The sequence below is a fragment of the Oreochromis aureus genome, linkage group 12 (genome assembly GCF_013358895.1).
Source record: "Oreochromis aureus strain Israel breed Guangdong linkage group 12, ZZ_aureus, whole genome shotgun sequence".
Lineage (NCBI taxonomy): Eukaryota > Metazoa > Chordata > Actinopteri > Cichliformes > Cichlidae > Oreochromis > Oreochromis aureus.
In genome coordinates, this window is record NC_052953.1 from 8489890 (window position 1) to 8506569 (window position 16680).

At 39.1% G+C, this 16680-nt stretch overlaps 2 protein-coding genes across 2 annotated transcripts; both read right to left on the minus strand.

Annotated features, from left to right (window-relative positions):
- Positions 1 to 7735: 7735 nt before the first annotated feature.
- On the minus strand, positions 7736 to 9692 carry zgc:112294 (transmembrane protein 17A). The gene is made up of 4 exons (XM_031746720.2): positions 9420 to 9692; positions 9038 to 9144; positions 8540 to 8653; positions 7736 to 8299 (listed from the first exon to the last, which is right to left on the minus strand). The coding sequence occupies exons 1-4, from the start codon at positions 9544 to 9546 to the stop codon at positions 7979 to 7981; spliced, it is 669 nt and encodes a 222-aa protein (XP_031602580.1). The 5' UTR covers positions 9547 to 9692; the 3' UTR covers positions 7736 to 7978.
- Positions 9693 to 9951: 259 nt separating this feature from the next.
- Positions 9952 to 11850, minus strand: selenoe (selenoprotein e). The gene is made up of 4 exons (XM_031746557.2): positions 11689 to 11850; positions 11341 to 11417; positions 10999 to 11077; positions 9952 to 10277 (listed from the first exon to the last, which is right to left on the minus strand). Exons 1-4 carry the CDS (start codon positions 11794 to 11796, stop codon positions 10134 to 10136), a joined length of 408 nt encoding a protein of 135 aa, XP_031602417.1. The 5' UTR covers positions 11797 to 11850; the 3' UTR covers positions 9952 to 10133.
- Positions 11851 to 16680: the final 4830 nt, after the last annotated feature.

The following is a 16680-nucleotide window of genomic DNA, read 5'->3' on the forward strand; positions in this document are numbered from 1 at the left end:
ACTAAAATCTTTAGTGATACTTTATTGATCTATATATACACACGTACACAAAACTAGAAATCATTATGTCACATCTGTTTATTTTGCAGTGTAATGTGGATTTGCCGCATTTAAATGACATGCTATGAGATTTCAGACTTACAGCAGTGTTTGCTCTCCCTTAGCTCCTCCTAAAGCCTGCACCTCACTCCTCCAGGTGCAATTAAAGCGCTGAAAAATTCTCTGTGTTGGAGGAGAGGGAATAATTCTCCCGTTCCCGAAGGAGAAAGAAAGCATAAGTTAATATAATGAAAAAGTCAGGATAACTGCAGACTGCATTTTCCAGCACTGATAATGGTAGTGTATTCACCTATACTTAGAGGAGCATTTCCCACCACACACACACACAGACAAAGCTCATAAGAAAAATAACTTACAATTACACCTCTTTCTTTGCAGGCACCTCCCTGGAGCAGGACAATATTGAAGGTCATGAAAGCAAAATAGTGCATTTGTACAGTCTCTTCAACAGCCAAGACTATAATATATCCATGAAGTGTCAAACGGAAGTGCCCTTGAGAGAGATGACTAACCCTCGCCAGTTGACTATTCCTTTGGTTAGTTAAATGGCTCAGCTGCAATTCACATCTGCCCAAGTGTAACATTCCTGTCCTCTTTTCATTTAGTGTTTAAACTAAACTCACTGTAGGTCATTATTGTCGAAATAACTTTGAATAACTTTGTTTACAAATTTAATGGACTTTGTAGAGATGGCAGCAAATTATCGTAAAGCTCCAAAATAGGTACCACCCAAGGGCCTTTATTACACAAGTTGCAGCTTGTGACACAAAACTGAGAAAGTCATAAGGAAGACCATGTATTAACTCTACTATGTTATGCAGGCTCTAGAAATGAAATGAAATGAAGTACTTCCATGCATCATGTGTAACTAGAACCTGGGTCAAAAAAAGAAAGAAAAACATGGAAATCTGGAATTACAAATAAAGCCAAAAATGAATATGACAGGATTCCAGTCACTCACCTTCATCAAGGCTCTGAGTGCTTTTTATTGAATCTTGTCTGCTAAGAGAGAAATAAAGGCTGGCTGGCTTTGGCTCATAAGGCCAGAGAAAGTCTGTAAAATAACACAAACCAAAACCTCCTCCCTCCAGTGCAGCAGTCTGTCAGCCATACCAGGATCCTGATGGCAGCTGCATGTCACCAGTCACACCATGTATGAATAAAACAAGACAGCTGAGCCAGTGAGGCCCCAGGTTGTGCCAGACAAGTGTAACTCTCATTTCACTCCCCAACTTCCTGCTGTCATCTGCCCCAGTCCAAGTTCATTCTTGTTAGCCAAAAAGTCCTCGAGGACTCCCTCAACAAGCTAACAGTTGCAAAATACAAGTGGCAGCATACTGCTTTCAGTGACATTGAAATCAGGTAATGGTGCATTCCCTTTATACTTCAATATATATTCATGCTTATAAAAAAATAAAAATATCCTCTGCCTTTAGTCTGAGTGAAAGAAAATTGCTGAAAACAAAGATAAAGAACAGTTGGAAAACCTGTGCAGAAAGCAGGCAATGTTTGCAATTTCAAAACACAGTATTTTGTTCACCTGTCTAGCTAGTCTACCACTAAGAGAGCCAAAGGGACAAATACCAGGTTGGTTTGAAAGTTTTGTTGCAGATTTTAAGCAGCATTTTTGCATTTTGCAGATGTGCTGCTAGCAACCTCACATCACACTGATTCCACTCGATCCTATATCAAGGAAGTGTCTCTGCCTCATATGATTTGGGTAAAAATGTATTTGGACCAAGGTCACATCAGCTTCTTCAGACCACAGATAATACCACTGTCAATATTTTGTGCCGTGAAAATGAATTTATCAATAAGAACATACCTGGAATTTTTGCCTAGATTCTCCATATTATCATCAGCATCCACAAGAAGTTAGGCTTTTTCAGAAGAAATCAACAGATACATTTGGTTGATGTGAATATGGGAACATGGGGGACTATTCATCGCATGATATTTGCCTTCACATCTCAGATCAGTTATTTATTTATGTATTTATACCCACAATGATCATTATTTTGCCACCATGGCAAAAAAAAACAAAAACAAAAAAACCAAACCATATCACAGCTAACACATCTGTCAGAACGTCTGTATTTATGTTTGTGTTTCAGATGGTGAGGTATTCAGTTGTTACTGCAACACTAAGGGCAAGGAACATGGCAGGCAGATGGATGGCTTCCATGGTGTAGTTAAATATAATTTGTAATGAAAGAGGATTTACAACTTCTGCTGCTGAATATTTCAGCTGTCGGTTGGCAAATGTAAGAGTTACATTTTTCTGAGCAGTGAAGAGTGTTGGACTATCTGAAACTCACTATCGTCTTAGAAGATTTAAAGATCTACTCAGCAGACACCCTGCTGTAATCTTGGTTGTTGATAACCATCCACTCTCATCACATGTAATTCAGGTGTAAACATGTATGGATGGATATGAGAAAGAGCCATTTCGAAACAAGCAACTGTTGCTTAGCATGTTTTCAAAAGCTTCAACTGGAAGTGAAGATGCTCACATTAGAGCAATGGGTCCTGCTTATAGGAATTCAGAGAAGAGGCAGCCAATCACAGGAGAGCAGGATTTTTTTTTTTACTTCTCTAATGGAATCCAGATATAACAATATAGAGCTGGAAATTAGTGTTTAGTAAGGCTGTTAAAAACAGCGCCCCTCGATTTACACTCAAGGCAATAGATTCTCCCATGTCATCAAACCCTCAGATTTAATACTGCTGCTATAGATAAAATATTCCATCTGTACTGTATGCTGAGTATCCGTTTAAACCACAGGGAGAAGTGAATTGCCCTGCCATTCCACTCACCCGGGTAATCAGACCCCAAATTGAAAATATCCAGCCGCCAATTTCAGTCCAGTTTCAATATTCCCTGCCTGCCAGTGTGATGTCGCGTTTCCTGCAGGCTGTAAAGGTGGAGACAATATAAGTGGCTTATGAATGAAATTTGAATTTCATGGCCCAATATCATTTAGAGTCAGTAATTGAGCAATATGTGTTCTCTATCCCTAAAATGACTTCCGCTTATTCTGATTTGACTGGTGAAGCAGCTGGGTCATCACAATGGCATCAAATAACAGAACCATACATGTGTTTCCATCAACTATCGTATTGCCCCTTCTTTGCAGACACTAAGGTCCAACCAACTGTATCTAGGAAAATGAATAAAAAAAAAACAAGATTGAAAAATATCCCAGAGGATTTACCAGTGAGCTCCTGTTAGACATTGTATATTTTTGAAAGAAATTCCCCTCAATTTCTAAAGGAAACAGGTTATAGAGGTATAGCAGTGTGCTCTAGAGGAGGGTCAGCTGCTAATGTGCTATTTATTTAACAAGTCTTTAAAAAAAAAAAGGGGGAAATAAAATATAAGAAGGCTTCCGACAGTTAAAACATTTTAATATTTTAAACAAGAACCTGAAAAAAGTGAGTAAAATTGAAAACTGTTTAAGCACTTTTTAAGTGTGTCGCAGTCTTTATAAGCCACACCTGCAAGTCCTTGTCCTCAGCTGTTTCTGTTGAATATTTCTGTTTTAAAAGTTCTTTAAAGGTTTGTTTTTCTCAGGCTATGAGACAGCTCCTTTTTTATATGCTGGATTTGCTTTTCAAATTGAAGATTTTATTGTGTGGCATTTCTGTCTGTATAATATCTGAACCAAATTCAGTACTGAACAGAGGTCCCGAACTTTTTTTTTTTTTTGCTTTAGCTTTTCTCTAATTCAGAATACAACACCAGCAGGGCTGAAGAGTTTTGATCACCCTTTCAACAGAAACCCAAGCAGACATTACCTAAACAACAGTATATAGAGGCTTTTTACTATTTCAGCCATAGAAGTATTTATTGCTTCATCACAACAAAAAATGTTTAGTGAAAATAATTTGCATTAAAAAAAAAAAAACGAACAAAAAACCCCTGACAATTTAGTAACTGGTACCAACAACTTCTCATCATAATTTATATTGAAGCTGGACTATAATAGTCTGTGAGGGTAAGGCTCATTGTATAAGCACCTGGAATAGAGAGGGCAGGAACACTTCCAGGCATCTTGGCAGCACTGGCAAGCTCTCCACCATGAAGGATTACTGAAATAAGGCATAAGGATGTCCCTGTGATGTCTCGGATATTGCCTCCCGCTGGTGCTTAGCACAGCCTCGTCAGTCACAGTTGTGATTACCTCTGAGCTATACCCAATCATAATTAAGGTGATGACATTCTCACTAATGCACAGCTGACGATGAGCTATGCTGCTGAATTGTGGACACGACGGGAAGAAGAAAACTTTTGCAGAAGAGCATAAAAAGCATGAGGCAAGCAATACGTTAAGTGAGACGAAAAAGAAAATGCAACAGGACTATCAAAGGCTATTGTTCAGTGCGTGCTAAAGAAAGGCAATTTGATGAGGGAAAAGGTGCAAAGAGCTGCTTCAGATGTGACCACTGTGTCTCCAGGGGGGTGATTTCTATTTCATTTCTTCACCACCAGCTGAATAATCTCCCTCTCTGCAGCACCTAATAGGAGTTCATAATTAAAACCAGATATGGAGAGAAGTAGGATGAACATGAAGTACTCTTTGGAAAATGGAAAGTCTGAACATGATGCTGACATGAAAACATGTCAGGTTAAATAAAGATGAAAACAGGACTGTTGTACTACATCTTTTAGTAAGTACAGTGAATGTTTTGTGGCAAAAATACAGACAAAACATTAAAAAAAACCCTCTTATTAATAGTTTCAATCCACCTTTTCCTGATTTCTCTAATCGTTTTTTCCCCCCTTTGACTTTACTGAGGAGAATAAAGACCATAAACATGATTTATCACTGTGCACATGAACTGACACTCGTTCTATAACTCTATGAAGTAATACAGTAGTTGTTCTTTAAAATCTAACTCAAAACAGCATAGAGCCCACAATCAGCTCCTACTCTCTACAATTGTCTAGTTAATGTGGGAGGAATTCAAAGTAATGACAAATTACTCAAACTCTTTTTTTCCTAGTGCTGAAGGAAACAAATTTGAGCAGGATCTGCACTGTAATCATTCAGCCAAACACAACGAATTCATGTACGGTTATTTTTATGACAGTGACTTTTAGTATTCGGCTGTCAAAGCATGAAACATGGTCTGAGGTGTGAATGCTGGAACACATAATCACAGCAGAAATGATGCATCACTAGTTCAAACAGTTGGGACTCAACACTACCCAGTGTATAAAAGCTGAGAACAGCTAATGGGTTGCAAGGTGCAGCTGGGCAGGCAGGCAGGTGAACCTAATCAAGTGATTAAGTGAGAGACTAATGATACAACCTGGCATAAGTTGAGATGTCCATGCACGTTCCTATCAAAAACCTGTGCCCCAACTTTCAGTTACAAACACTCATCATCCTCAAGTTACTGGTTAGACTTTAAAAGAAGAAAGATGCTGGAGGTTGACATGTTAATTATTTCTTCTGTAGTCTTTTAAAGAATCCCCACTTAAACATTGTGTGTAAATTTATTGTGCAGGTAGATGCTTACAAAGATGTTTGTAAGCATCTTTTTTGCATGTTTAAATATGACCATAAATCACTTGCATGTGTGGTACATAATTATGCTGTTGCAGATGACAGCAGCTTGTGTAAATTATTTCCTTTTAATGGGTTTGGATTCTGCTGCTAATAATAAAATCATGACTAAACTACTTTTTTTTCTGTTTTTATCAGTGGTTTGCTTTATTTTGCTGTTGTGGTGGAAACGCCACACCGAGCTGTTTCATTATCAGTACTAATGGCTGTTTCCTTAAACTCTCTAAAGTTACATAAATACAACTTATGGCTTTACAGTTTATGCTCAACTAACTCTTGAATTCTTAGGGGGGGCAGGGGAGGAGAAGGGGGGATTCAAATCCTTTTTTAAAAATGCAGCAATGTGCAAGCTTATGTTTAGGGTATCGTTTACGCATCTGCTTCTGCATACAGTGCATAATTTCCACCCTCTAAAGGTTTTTCTATTTCCTCCTCTCCATGAACCATGCAGCAACCACTGCAGCTTGTTGTTTCCTGAATGTAAAGTAGAGCGGAATAAGCATGTTGTATCACAGAAACTGTGTCTCTCAAGTAACCGGGTTCTTATCTGTTTAATGCACCACTCGCTAAAATATGAAATCACACAACAATGTTATTTTAAAAACCAGTCAGGCATATACAATGACAATAAGATGAAAAGAGGTTACATTTAAAATTGATGTTATTGATTTTCATGTATACTTGACTTGGAGTTAAAAACAATTAAAGAAAATACCCGATTTCCGAATGTAGACAGGGCTAACCTTTAATTCTCTGCCAGAGGGTTTCCTGATCAGGACATGTGGTGCATAATAATCTATACTCATTGGACTTTGCAACACTGTCAGATGCTCCCCCATCCCTCTTTTGGTCACTGACTGCCACTGTGTGGTCATAAATATTTAACACAGTTCTGCTGCAATTTGGTTTACACTCTTTTACTGTACAAGGTTTAAAAAATTAGATTCCTTTTTTTTTTTTTTTTAACCTGTCCCGTTTGGTTCTTTTGCCATCAGAATTATTGTCTAAAGGCGAAGAAAGATGCCCAACGGATTTACTTTACCAAATGGACCATCCCAGCCTTGCCGTAATGGTCCATTTGATTCAACTTTTTATTGTTTATTTTATTTTCACTTGCTGAATACGGGACAGACTTGACTGGAGGAGAGAACGTAGAGAAAGAAAGAGGGAAAGAAAAAAAACCTGAGAAGAGGGACGGGGAAAAGGGCAAAAACAAAACCAACAGAATAAGCAGACAAAAAATACATATATCGATCACCTGGATCACCTGTTGAGAAAGAAAAAAGAAAGCAAGCAGAAGAAAACGAGAGTAATAAACAAGATCACAATGATATATGGGAATATGACAGTAAATACTAAATATTAAACATTATTGTGCAGCACGTGAGATCGACAGCGCACAGTGTGCTTTGAGGTAGGAGCCAAAAAGGGTGTAGTTTGTGTGTGTGATCACCCGTGTGTACACCTGTGAGCATGGACGCGCTTGTTTTTAAAAGGTTCCTTCATGTAACGATCTGCTAGAGGGTGTGGGGGGCCACTGCCCAAAAAAAAAATTAGATTCCTGCAACCCACTTATCAGATTGTAATATGGCATGCTGTAGCCATGACGGAGATAAAATAGAAACCATTTTATTGAAGTATCACAGTACTTCTTCCAGAAATAGGCTGAAATATACCTGGGGAAAGACTCGACTTTTCTTGTGGGCAAAAAGGTAATCTGCCTCGGCAAAATAATTCCGTTCCACCAACACTACAGCCCCCATCATTCATCATCATTAAGAAAGGAAAGGAAAAAATTGAAACACTTTAATACTGATAAAAGCAGCCACTGGCACCATATCGCCTTGTATTTCTGATCTCATTTTATTGTTTGATGGTGTGTTTTACCTTACTCCCCTGTAAAAGTGTCACTCCATGACAGTTTGGCTGACATGGCATCAAGTTTTGACATTTAGGCTTGGGCTAAAATGTTGTTTTTCATCTGTTAAAAACATCGGTAAATGTCAGAATGTGGCATCAGAGTTAGTATGTGATTTTTATTTTATTTTTTCAAAGGCTCATTTTATACCACATCAAAAGTCATACAGAAAGATCTGGGGCACCCAAATTTCAGCACAACAGTGGCCTAAAAAGTTCTGAATGCTATGCAGTCATAATAAACGCAGACCCACAGAGCAGAGTTTTACAAAATAGGTGGTTTCTAAATGCTTTCTTTTAAATAATAAATGAATGCTCACACTCATGCTTTGGCAGCTGTTGAAGGTTTTCTGGAAAGTTTCAAACAATGTGGTTCCTACAACACTAGATTTGATACCCATGCTATTAGGAAAGGATGGATTTTTGCTTTAATTGTAGATATCCTGGGTGGCTGACATTGGCAGCACACTGCGGTGATAAGAAAGCCCATACACTGGGCTCATCCCTGTGTGGTGGAAGCTCTCCACCTTGCCAAGCTGGCGCAGATGGAAGAGCAGGGTGAGCTTTCGGGTCATGGTTCTAAGTGCCAAGAAGGAGGCCAGGATCTGGGCGAGCAGGAAGAGGAGATAGAGGGAGTGGACAGCTCTCTCCAGAGGCAGGATGACAATTCCTTCATCGGTCAGGAAGAACAGCAGCACTGGCAGCTGGAACATGAAAGACAGGAGCCAGAAGGCTGCCAGCTCTGGCACCTGATGACAGGGAGGAAAAGAGAGAAAATTTGGGTTGGCACACACAAACGATGAAAAGATGCAGCAGTCATCCATCAAGTGCTTTGGCTTAATCCCCATGAAAGCAAAGACACACATACACGAAAACTCAATAGGCATTTGTAGCCACAAGCAGGTAGAATACTCAGCAGTTTCCTCCTCTGTGTTTTTTCAGGGTCCATAAAAGAGTGTAGTTCAGTGAAAGATATAAATTTGAAATACCTTTTCTTTGAGGTTGCCAGTGTAGCCCAGATAAAGTCGAACCACTTCGATGACTGTAAGTAGGATCATCCCAGTAATGAGCAGAGCCTGATAGTACCCAGGAAGATAGTAGAACTGGCAAAAGTGAAGAGCTGTAATTAATGAGTATGATCAAGGAGTGCGTGTGTGTGTGTGTGTGTGTGTGTGTGTGTGTGTGTGTGTGTACACAGGCATGTTAGATTTTTATGTAAACTTTTTTTTCAAAATATTAATGACACAAGTTTTGTTTTTCAGAAAGACAGTGAATGTTGAGTTCACTGCTTGTGCCTCTTCTGAGTTTATGTGAGGAGGCTTAGAGTTCATTTTGAAGGCACCACTAGATGGAGCCAAAGTCAAACGTTTTCCAATTGATACTCTGGGCTTGATAAATAGATTCGGTTCATCAAAACCTGAACTGTTGACTTCAAAATGAATACTTCCAATTTCTTGTGTTTGTTTCATGGACTAATTTGCACTAACCTTTACTTCTAGCATGAACACAGCTGAAAACCACCAACAGGGAAAATAAAACATATTGAAATACAGGAGCATTTGAAGGGGGAGGTGAGAAACCAGCTCGTTGACCACTGCAAGACAAATAACAGTGCACAGTTACAACCGATCTAAAAAGAAGTAATCTGAGTTTTAGGCTTGAAAACATTTTTGTTATTGACCTTAAGAAACTGAAAAGTTTCTTTTTTTTAAGCAATCCTTGATTATGCACACTGTGATTTACTTCAGAATTACGTCATTAGATGTCTTGTCTAATCTCTGCCTTTACATTCAGTACTAGATGGCATTGTGCTGTATTGTAAACATATTAAACTAAAGTTCCAAACAGTCTTTGGAAGCGCAAACTAACCAGATGCATCCTCTTGCTCCCTGGTGAAGTCACTGTCTGCTGTCCTGTTGTTTGTGAACACAGAGCCTCCCATATACACCAGACCCAGCGGCAGGTTTTCGGGAACAGGCGAGTAAAACACAGGCATTGTTGACAGAGGTGGTGATCATGACAGAGCCAAGGAGTCAGGAGCTTTACAGTTCCAAAATATGTTTTCAGTATCTGCTGCTAATTTTTGTCTTAAGTTAAACAATCGCATAGTACCAGGCTAGAAGAGATACAAGTGGACACATAAAGGCACATGCTGGCAGACGCTACTGCTAATCTGATTATTGTGAAGGAGGCGGGCTGAAGATTAGCCTGAAACAGTTGCATGGCAGCTTACTTGAAGTTAGTGTCCATCTATGATGCTCAGTTAATTTGATTTTCTAATTAGGTAATTCAGCAGATACTTAAACTTTATAGAGATAAAGTTGCACATACTCTGTGCAGTTTGTTTTAAAATTCTACGTTCTTTGTACACATATTTAAAGCGACGATTCACTCTGGCAGATTTTGGTGTATTTTATAGTCTTTTTATTTAAATTCGGCAGATAAACACAATGACATAACACTCTGCTCAATGCATCCGGCCAGCGAGTCATCAGAGTGGTGCCTGGCTTATTTTGGCCTTTGGGCCTCACTCGTCATTATTGTGACCATGGTGCAGGGACAGAGTTTGGCCACAAGGTGTCATCACAGCTCGTCCCTGGGGGCGCGCAGGGGAAAATGCTGAAACTCCTCTGGCACCTCTTCCCCTTTCTTGGACCTCTTGTAGAAGCCGAGTGAGTCTAACAAGCTGCTGATCTCGTCTGCCTTCATTTTCTTCACAGAAACAGTCTGATACACACACACACACACACACACACACACACACACACACACACACACACACACAGGAGGGCAGACATGTTTGGTTCACAACGTGGTTAAAGACAGTAATGCGTTGTATATTAGCTGTATACGTAGATATAACATGATTTACTAAACTCCTGTTTTTATTCAGAAGTGTTTAGCCACTACAGATTTAGAGGCTCCAACTAATTTTTTGTTTCTCCTTACCTAAAGTCAAATTATAATCTCCTGGAGAAGCCACATTAGAAAAACTTTAGCCCCTAAACAAAGCTTTAGATGGAAAATAAAAGGCTTTACTCAAGCCTTTTCTGATGTAGGCCAGCATTAAGACAGTTCATTATTATTGGTTTTGATGGAGAGGCTAATTGGGCAATAACTGCAACAGGGGGGTTTTCTACCCTGGAAAAAATAAATGACATGTGAGAAGCGCTTTCAAGGCACACAGTTTTCAAAGTCACATCAACTCTCCTGTCTCGGTACAAAAAATATTGCTCCATTCTCAGAATCCCCAGTTCATATACTGTATGTATTTATTTTTAACTCTCATTCAAGTACATCCCCTTTCTTGGTATCTGACAGATGATCTGATATCACATGAAGTAATATTGAAACTTTCCCACATGAATCCTGTTTGACATTCTGGCGGTCTCTTGATAAGCTCCATCACAAGGCAGCGGAATAAAAGGTCCCTGTACTCACTTCTCACCTTAACAACCTCATCCTTTTCATTGTAGAATATCAGACGGGGTTTCTTCTCTTCCGATGAATCATATTCCAAGTTGTGGCTACACAGGAAAAAACAGATCAAGGGAAACAGGTAGGAGGGGTTGTGAAGAACAAGGCATATCCATCTGTTTCGCTATTTTTAGGCTCACTTAACATGATTTTTTTACTTGGAATGCTCACAGAGCTGGCACTGAACTTGGCAGCTTGCTAGGAATACTGTTTTGTTTACAAAAGAGGTTATGAGAAAATCAGTAGTGATTTTTGTGGAAGGCTCACAGCTTAGCAAAGAATCCGGAGGAACATGAAAACAATACAAGGATACTATAAAGCCATTCGCTCCATGAGAAAATGATAGAGCTCAGGCATTTTCTTTATGCTTCATCCGACCACACTGGGAGCCTGCAGGGATGACAAGAGATATTTGTTAAAACAGCATGACAAAGAGGAGTGTACATATCTCATTCTTTATGTGATCAAAGGTGACAAAAAAGGTGTCACAGCAGAAAATAAACTGCCATGACAGCACATGACCTATCCATCACCGTACACACTATTTCCTCACTTGTTTTTTGAATATTATGTGCAGATTTAATTTTTTAACTTTAAATGATTACTGTAAAAAAGCCATCAATATATAAGGTTCTTAATGAGGATTTTACTCTATACCTACCAGCAGTTTAGCTCTGGCTATAACAAGCTTTTCTTCACCTACTGTGTCACTGTTAGCTTCGGATAGCCTAACAGCGAGGCTAAGAGTAAGCACCAAGAAGGCCCACATTTTTACTGGATGGCAAAATCTTTAGCTCCTTTTTCTGAGTTAAAGCACTGATAAGTGACCCTTTAATACTCTTGGACAGTTTTTTCAGGGTGGACAAGACCATGGCCACTTCTATAGGGGAGCAATGCACACCTGGGCTGAGCTGTTAATCTCACTTTTGTGATTTTCTGCCATAGATACTGTGTTAGTATAAGAATTAGGCTGGTGGCTTACCAAGTAGGTTACCACCACATACTTACTCAGCAACAGAGTTAGCGGTTAGGGTGTTTTTCTATATGTCAAAGGGGCCCCCAGGTTTATATTTTATAGTTTCTTCCAGATCAAATGTCATTGGGGGAACACGGAACATCTGCACTCTTATCATTTTTTCCCATGCAGTAAACTTGCAGGTGGTTAATGGTCACAGAGAACCACATGTTACTACCCACTCATTCCCCTAATACAGCTAAAGTGGTTCATGACTAAAAACTTCATGAAACCATCTGCCATCACAGGAATAAGAAAATGACAATGTTAGTCTATGATCACATTCACATCTATGGGCAATTTCAAATAACTGATAACCCCAACTTGCACTTCTTTGACTTGTAAGAGAAAAAAACCCCACCGAAACACAAAGAAACACACAGAAACACACAGAAAGGCCTCCACATGTCACAGTTTTTCCCAAGTAATGTAGCTTGGTAATTACTGATTTACATAGAAGAAGAATATAACAGCAAATACTGCAAGTAAAACATGAATCCAAATATCTACAACATGAATAATTTGGACTTTATGAAACACAGTACAATAAAATATTCGAAAGATCATTGAGTGCACCGAACATTTCAATGCCAAATATTGAGTATATTTGCTATAGATTCAACTTTTTGCGCTATTTGGGGGAAGCAGCAAAAATTCTGATACTGACAAAGCATCCATCCATTCAATCTGATGTGTAAAAGGTTTCACAATGCAACTGTATATGCATATGTTCAAATGACACAGAGAAAAATTCTAATTTACAGCATGTAAAAGAAGTATTGAAAACATCACTAATTTTCTGAGTAAATATGTTTCTAAAGCTGCTATTGGCATGAAGTTCTCATCAAATGTAATTAACAACCCATCAAATCCACTCATGCAATGAAATCAAATCATAGATGTCCATAAATTATGTGTAAAATTGAGAAAAGACACAGGGAAAACATACTGAATACATTTACTGAAATGTATTTCATACTTTGTACAAAAGCCTTTGTTTGTGATCACAGCTTCCTGTATGAAGAGGCTTCATTGTTTGCCTACTGTATGTATATGAAGCTGCATTGCTCAGGTGTGACACTGGCCCATTCTTCCACACAAAAACAGTCTGCATGGGATTTGGTGATGTGTTCAATACTCATTTTACCTGCTGTATATGCAGTTTTAGTCACTTTGGGATTGTATGGAGTCTTAATACATCCTTTTATCTGTGACAGCCAGAGTAGCTGCCTTACCCTACTTCCAGTCATTGTACTAAGCTAAACTATCACCTTTCAGTTCTGGAGCTTTACTGCACAGACATGACGGTGTTAGAGATCTTCACATGTAATTCTCACCAAAAAAGCTATTAAGTATATTTTCTAAAACGTCTGACTAATCCATTAGGTCTCAGCGATATCCTTTTTGTTCCGCATTGTTTAGGATTTTGAAAAGAATGTTTCTCTTGACACACATTTGTTAAGTTTTCACAATCATATTTTGTAAATCCTGCAGTTATGTTGCTGAATAAAACACTAGCTCTATTCTGATCCATGAAAGCAGTATATGGCTTGTTCCCACTGTTTTTTCATTCTGACTTTCCCTTTTCTAACTTTCTTTCTATGCAATGTTTAATTCCATTGTGCTCTCTCTATGAAATCAGGCCTTGTGACAGCATAGCACATTTGCACTGTGTCAACACCCTGGGGGGAAGAAAACATCTCGGCCCTCCAAGTTTACTCTACTGCTTTGTATTGTGCAAAACTCCAATTCATTAGGTCACCATAAGAGGGCGGTAACACCCACATGTACACTTCCTGGCAGTTTGGCGGGTAACGTGTACTTCCAAATCCTAGCCACAGACAATTATGTTTCCAACAAAAATAAACCATTCCTGCCTGGAATGCTGAAGCGAAACCCATCTTGCTGTCTCTGTCTTTTCCAGACACAGAGCATTGCAGCTCAGAGTCTTGTGCTCTGCATGTACTGTTTGGGATTATGTGTCAAACGGCAATAAAACAGTCCTCTTTTTTAACAGGGTTTCCTCCCCTTGGCAGCTGTTGTAAATCTACAGGCTTGTACACTTGCAGCAGTTTTACGTCTGCATCTTGTATCGTACTGTTCCAGGTCTCTCGTTCACAATGAAAGTTGGACCCAAAATAATTTAAAGAAGTGAATGAGAAATAAGAATTTAGAGGAAAAAGGATGGCTCACATGAAAAAGAGAGAGAGAGAAAAGCACACAATGAGCGGTGGGGGTGGGGAGAGCTTGACGAGGCTGACTCCTCAGTCTATACGTGTGGATGCATACCATATGTGTTCACAATCAGCATGTTTCAGCTTACATCACATGGTGCATGCCAAAAGGGGGCTGTTGTTATTATTACTCTGCTGACAAAGGGGAAATACAGTCATTAATAACTGGAAGGTTATGGAGCTTAGACAGGAGATGATGAAAACATTTACAAAGTTCGCACTGAGCAACTTTTTCCAGTAGGAGTTTTAAAAATTGCAACACTAGCAGCTGTTAAAAGATCAAAAGCTACAACACCTCACTGCAGTCCTGCCTCCTTCAGAGAGCTTGTTATAAAGATACACACTTCCTTTTTCTCCAAAGCACCGGATGCTGCCTACCAGCCGGCAACCAACAATTACTCTGTGTGTCTGTTCTCTTATGATGTGGACAATTATTTGTGGGTGTTTGTGAGAAATGTTTGACTCTAGTGTCTCCTCTGTGCTCCAATGTTAATATCTATAAGTATGCTCAAGAATAAGCAGAGGAGAAGGTTACAAACATATCTTGATTAAGTTCTAAATGTTCAGTTCTCTCTCTTTCTCTTGCTCTCTCTCTCCCTGTGTGTGTGTGTGTGTGTGTGTGTGTGTGTGTGTGTGTGTGTGTGTGTGTGTGTGTGTGTGTGTGTGTGTGTGTGTGTGTGTGTGTGTGTGTGTGTGCTTATCTGTCTGGTGCCTTGGGGCAGCTGCTGCAAAGTCTGATGTCTGCCTGCCTGCTGTGCTCAAGTCAGCTTATAAAAGAGAGGCAGCATTGAAGGAAGTGAAGGAGGATGTGGAGGACTTTTAAAAAGATTATAATGCTAATGAGTGTGCTCCACTTCAAACATACAATAACCTTGCTGTACAGTAGCATCAAATAGTTTAGCAGAACTTGCTCACCACGATGCTTCTGTCATTACCGCCGGGCAGCTTAACACAACTTAAAGGTTCAATTTTAAAAATATAACAGGGAATTAGGAAATAAAAACAGGAGAACCTAGGGAAATGTCTATGCGTGACAGTAGCTGTAAGCAAATTTACGGCTCAAGGGGTAAATGAGAGTGTCACCGAGTTTGATTTAGCTTGTGGTTTAGCTTGAACCTACGACCTAAAATAAGTGGCTCCAATTTTCTTCACGCAAGGAGGCCACAAAAGGCTGTGCGACGCTGCCGGCCTTGGCAGAGAATCTATCTTGTACAGGCATGAAATACAAGGACGGTTCTTGGTGCTTGTTTGCTGCGTGATGGTGAATGTGAAATAGGATGGCTGCTTTTCAGTAAGAGTTTTTTTTGAGTATTTTAATACCTGATTAATTGTTTACAAGTTGACAATGACTGTTTTGAACAATGTAAACTCTCTGTGTAAATAAATGCTTTTATTCAAGTAAATTGAATTAAACTTTCAAGGATGTTTACTGAGCAATTCAACTTTAATATACTTTTAATAAGACATTTTGAATAAAAATGCTCTGCAAATGAACATTTTAAATAAAACAGTGCAGTATTTAGAATGGTAAATACAAGCAGCTGTAACCCTCAAAATTCTGCTTACACTGCAGAGGTAATATAAAACAATATTAAAAATATATAAAATACAAAGGCCATAAAGAGAAGTGATTACTTTGAATAATATTACTTTTCAAGCACACAAAACTTTAATGCGAGATTGAATTTCTGTTTTCATAAAGTCTCATTTTTCATTTTTACATAAACTAATTAGTGAGGTCTGGATGTGGTGATAGATTATAGCCTCAGCAAAGCCAGGGTAACTGTTTTGTTTGTTTTCAAGTAAAGGACAGATACGATTGTGCCTTTAATCTTCACTTCTAACTCAGAAAAGTTCAAAAGCATAATAAGCACATTTAGCAGAAAGCTGAACTACTTCCCTACGTAGCCACCATGACGTCACCCATTTCTGGAGCAGATTGGCATTGTGGGCATTGCCCTATTTTGCATTCCACTGATTTATTTATTTTTCCATTAGATAGACTTGGCTGTATTTGGACATGAAGAAGAAGCTGTGAGCAACACTTGAAACGTGACTGGGGGAACATATGTCTCTCCTCTGAAGAAGACAACTAGTACACTCACTGGAAGGATTGACCTTAGCTAATGACATCTTATTGACATGTGGGGAAAATTACTTACAATTTCATGAAGCAGTTGGCTGGGACTATTGAATGGGAGTTGTTAAGGGTCCGAAATTGAGGACGAGAGTAAAACAATGATGGTCCAGAAGAGCTTGTTCAAACAATTGATTTTAATGAATACACGCAGCGTGGGGAGATGTAAACTGCAAAACATCAGTTGTAAACCCCCGCCCAAAAATACACTCCAGATTGCTTTTATAACATCAGGGTATTATAACGCCCCCTCTTGCGTTTACAAGC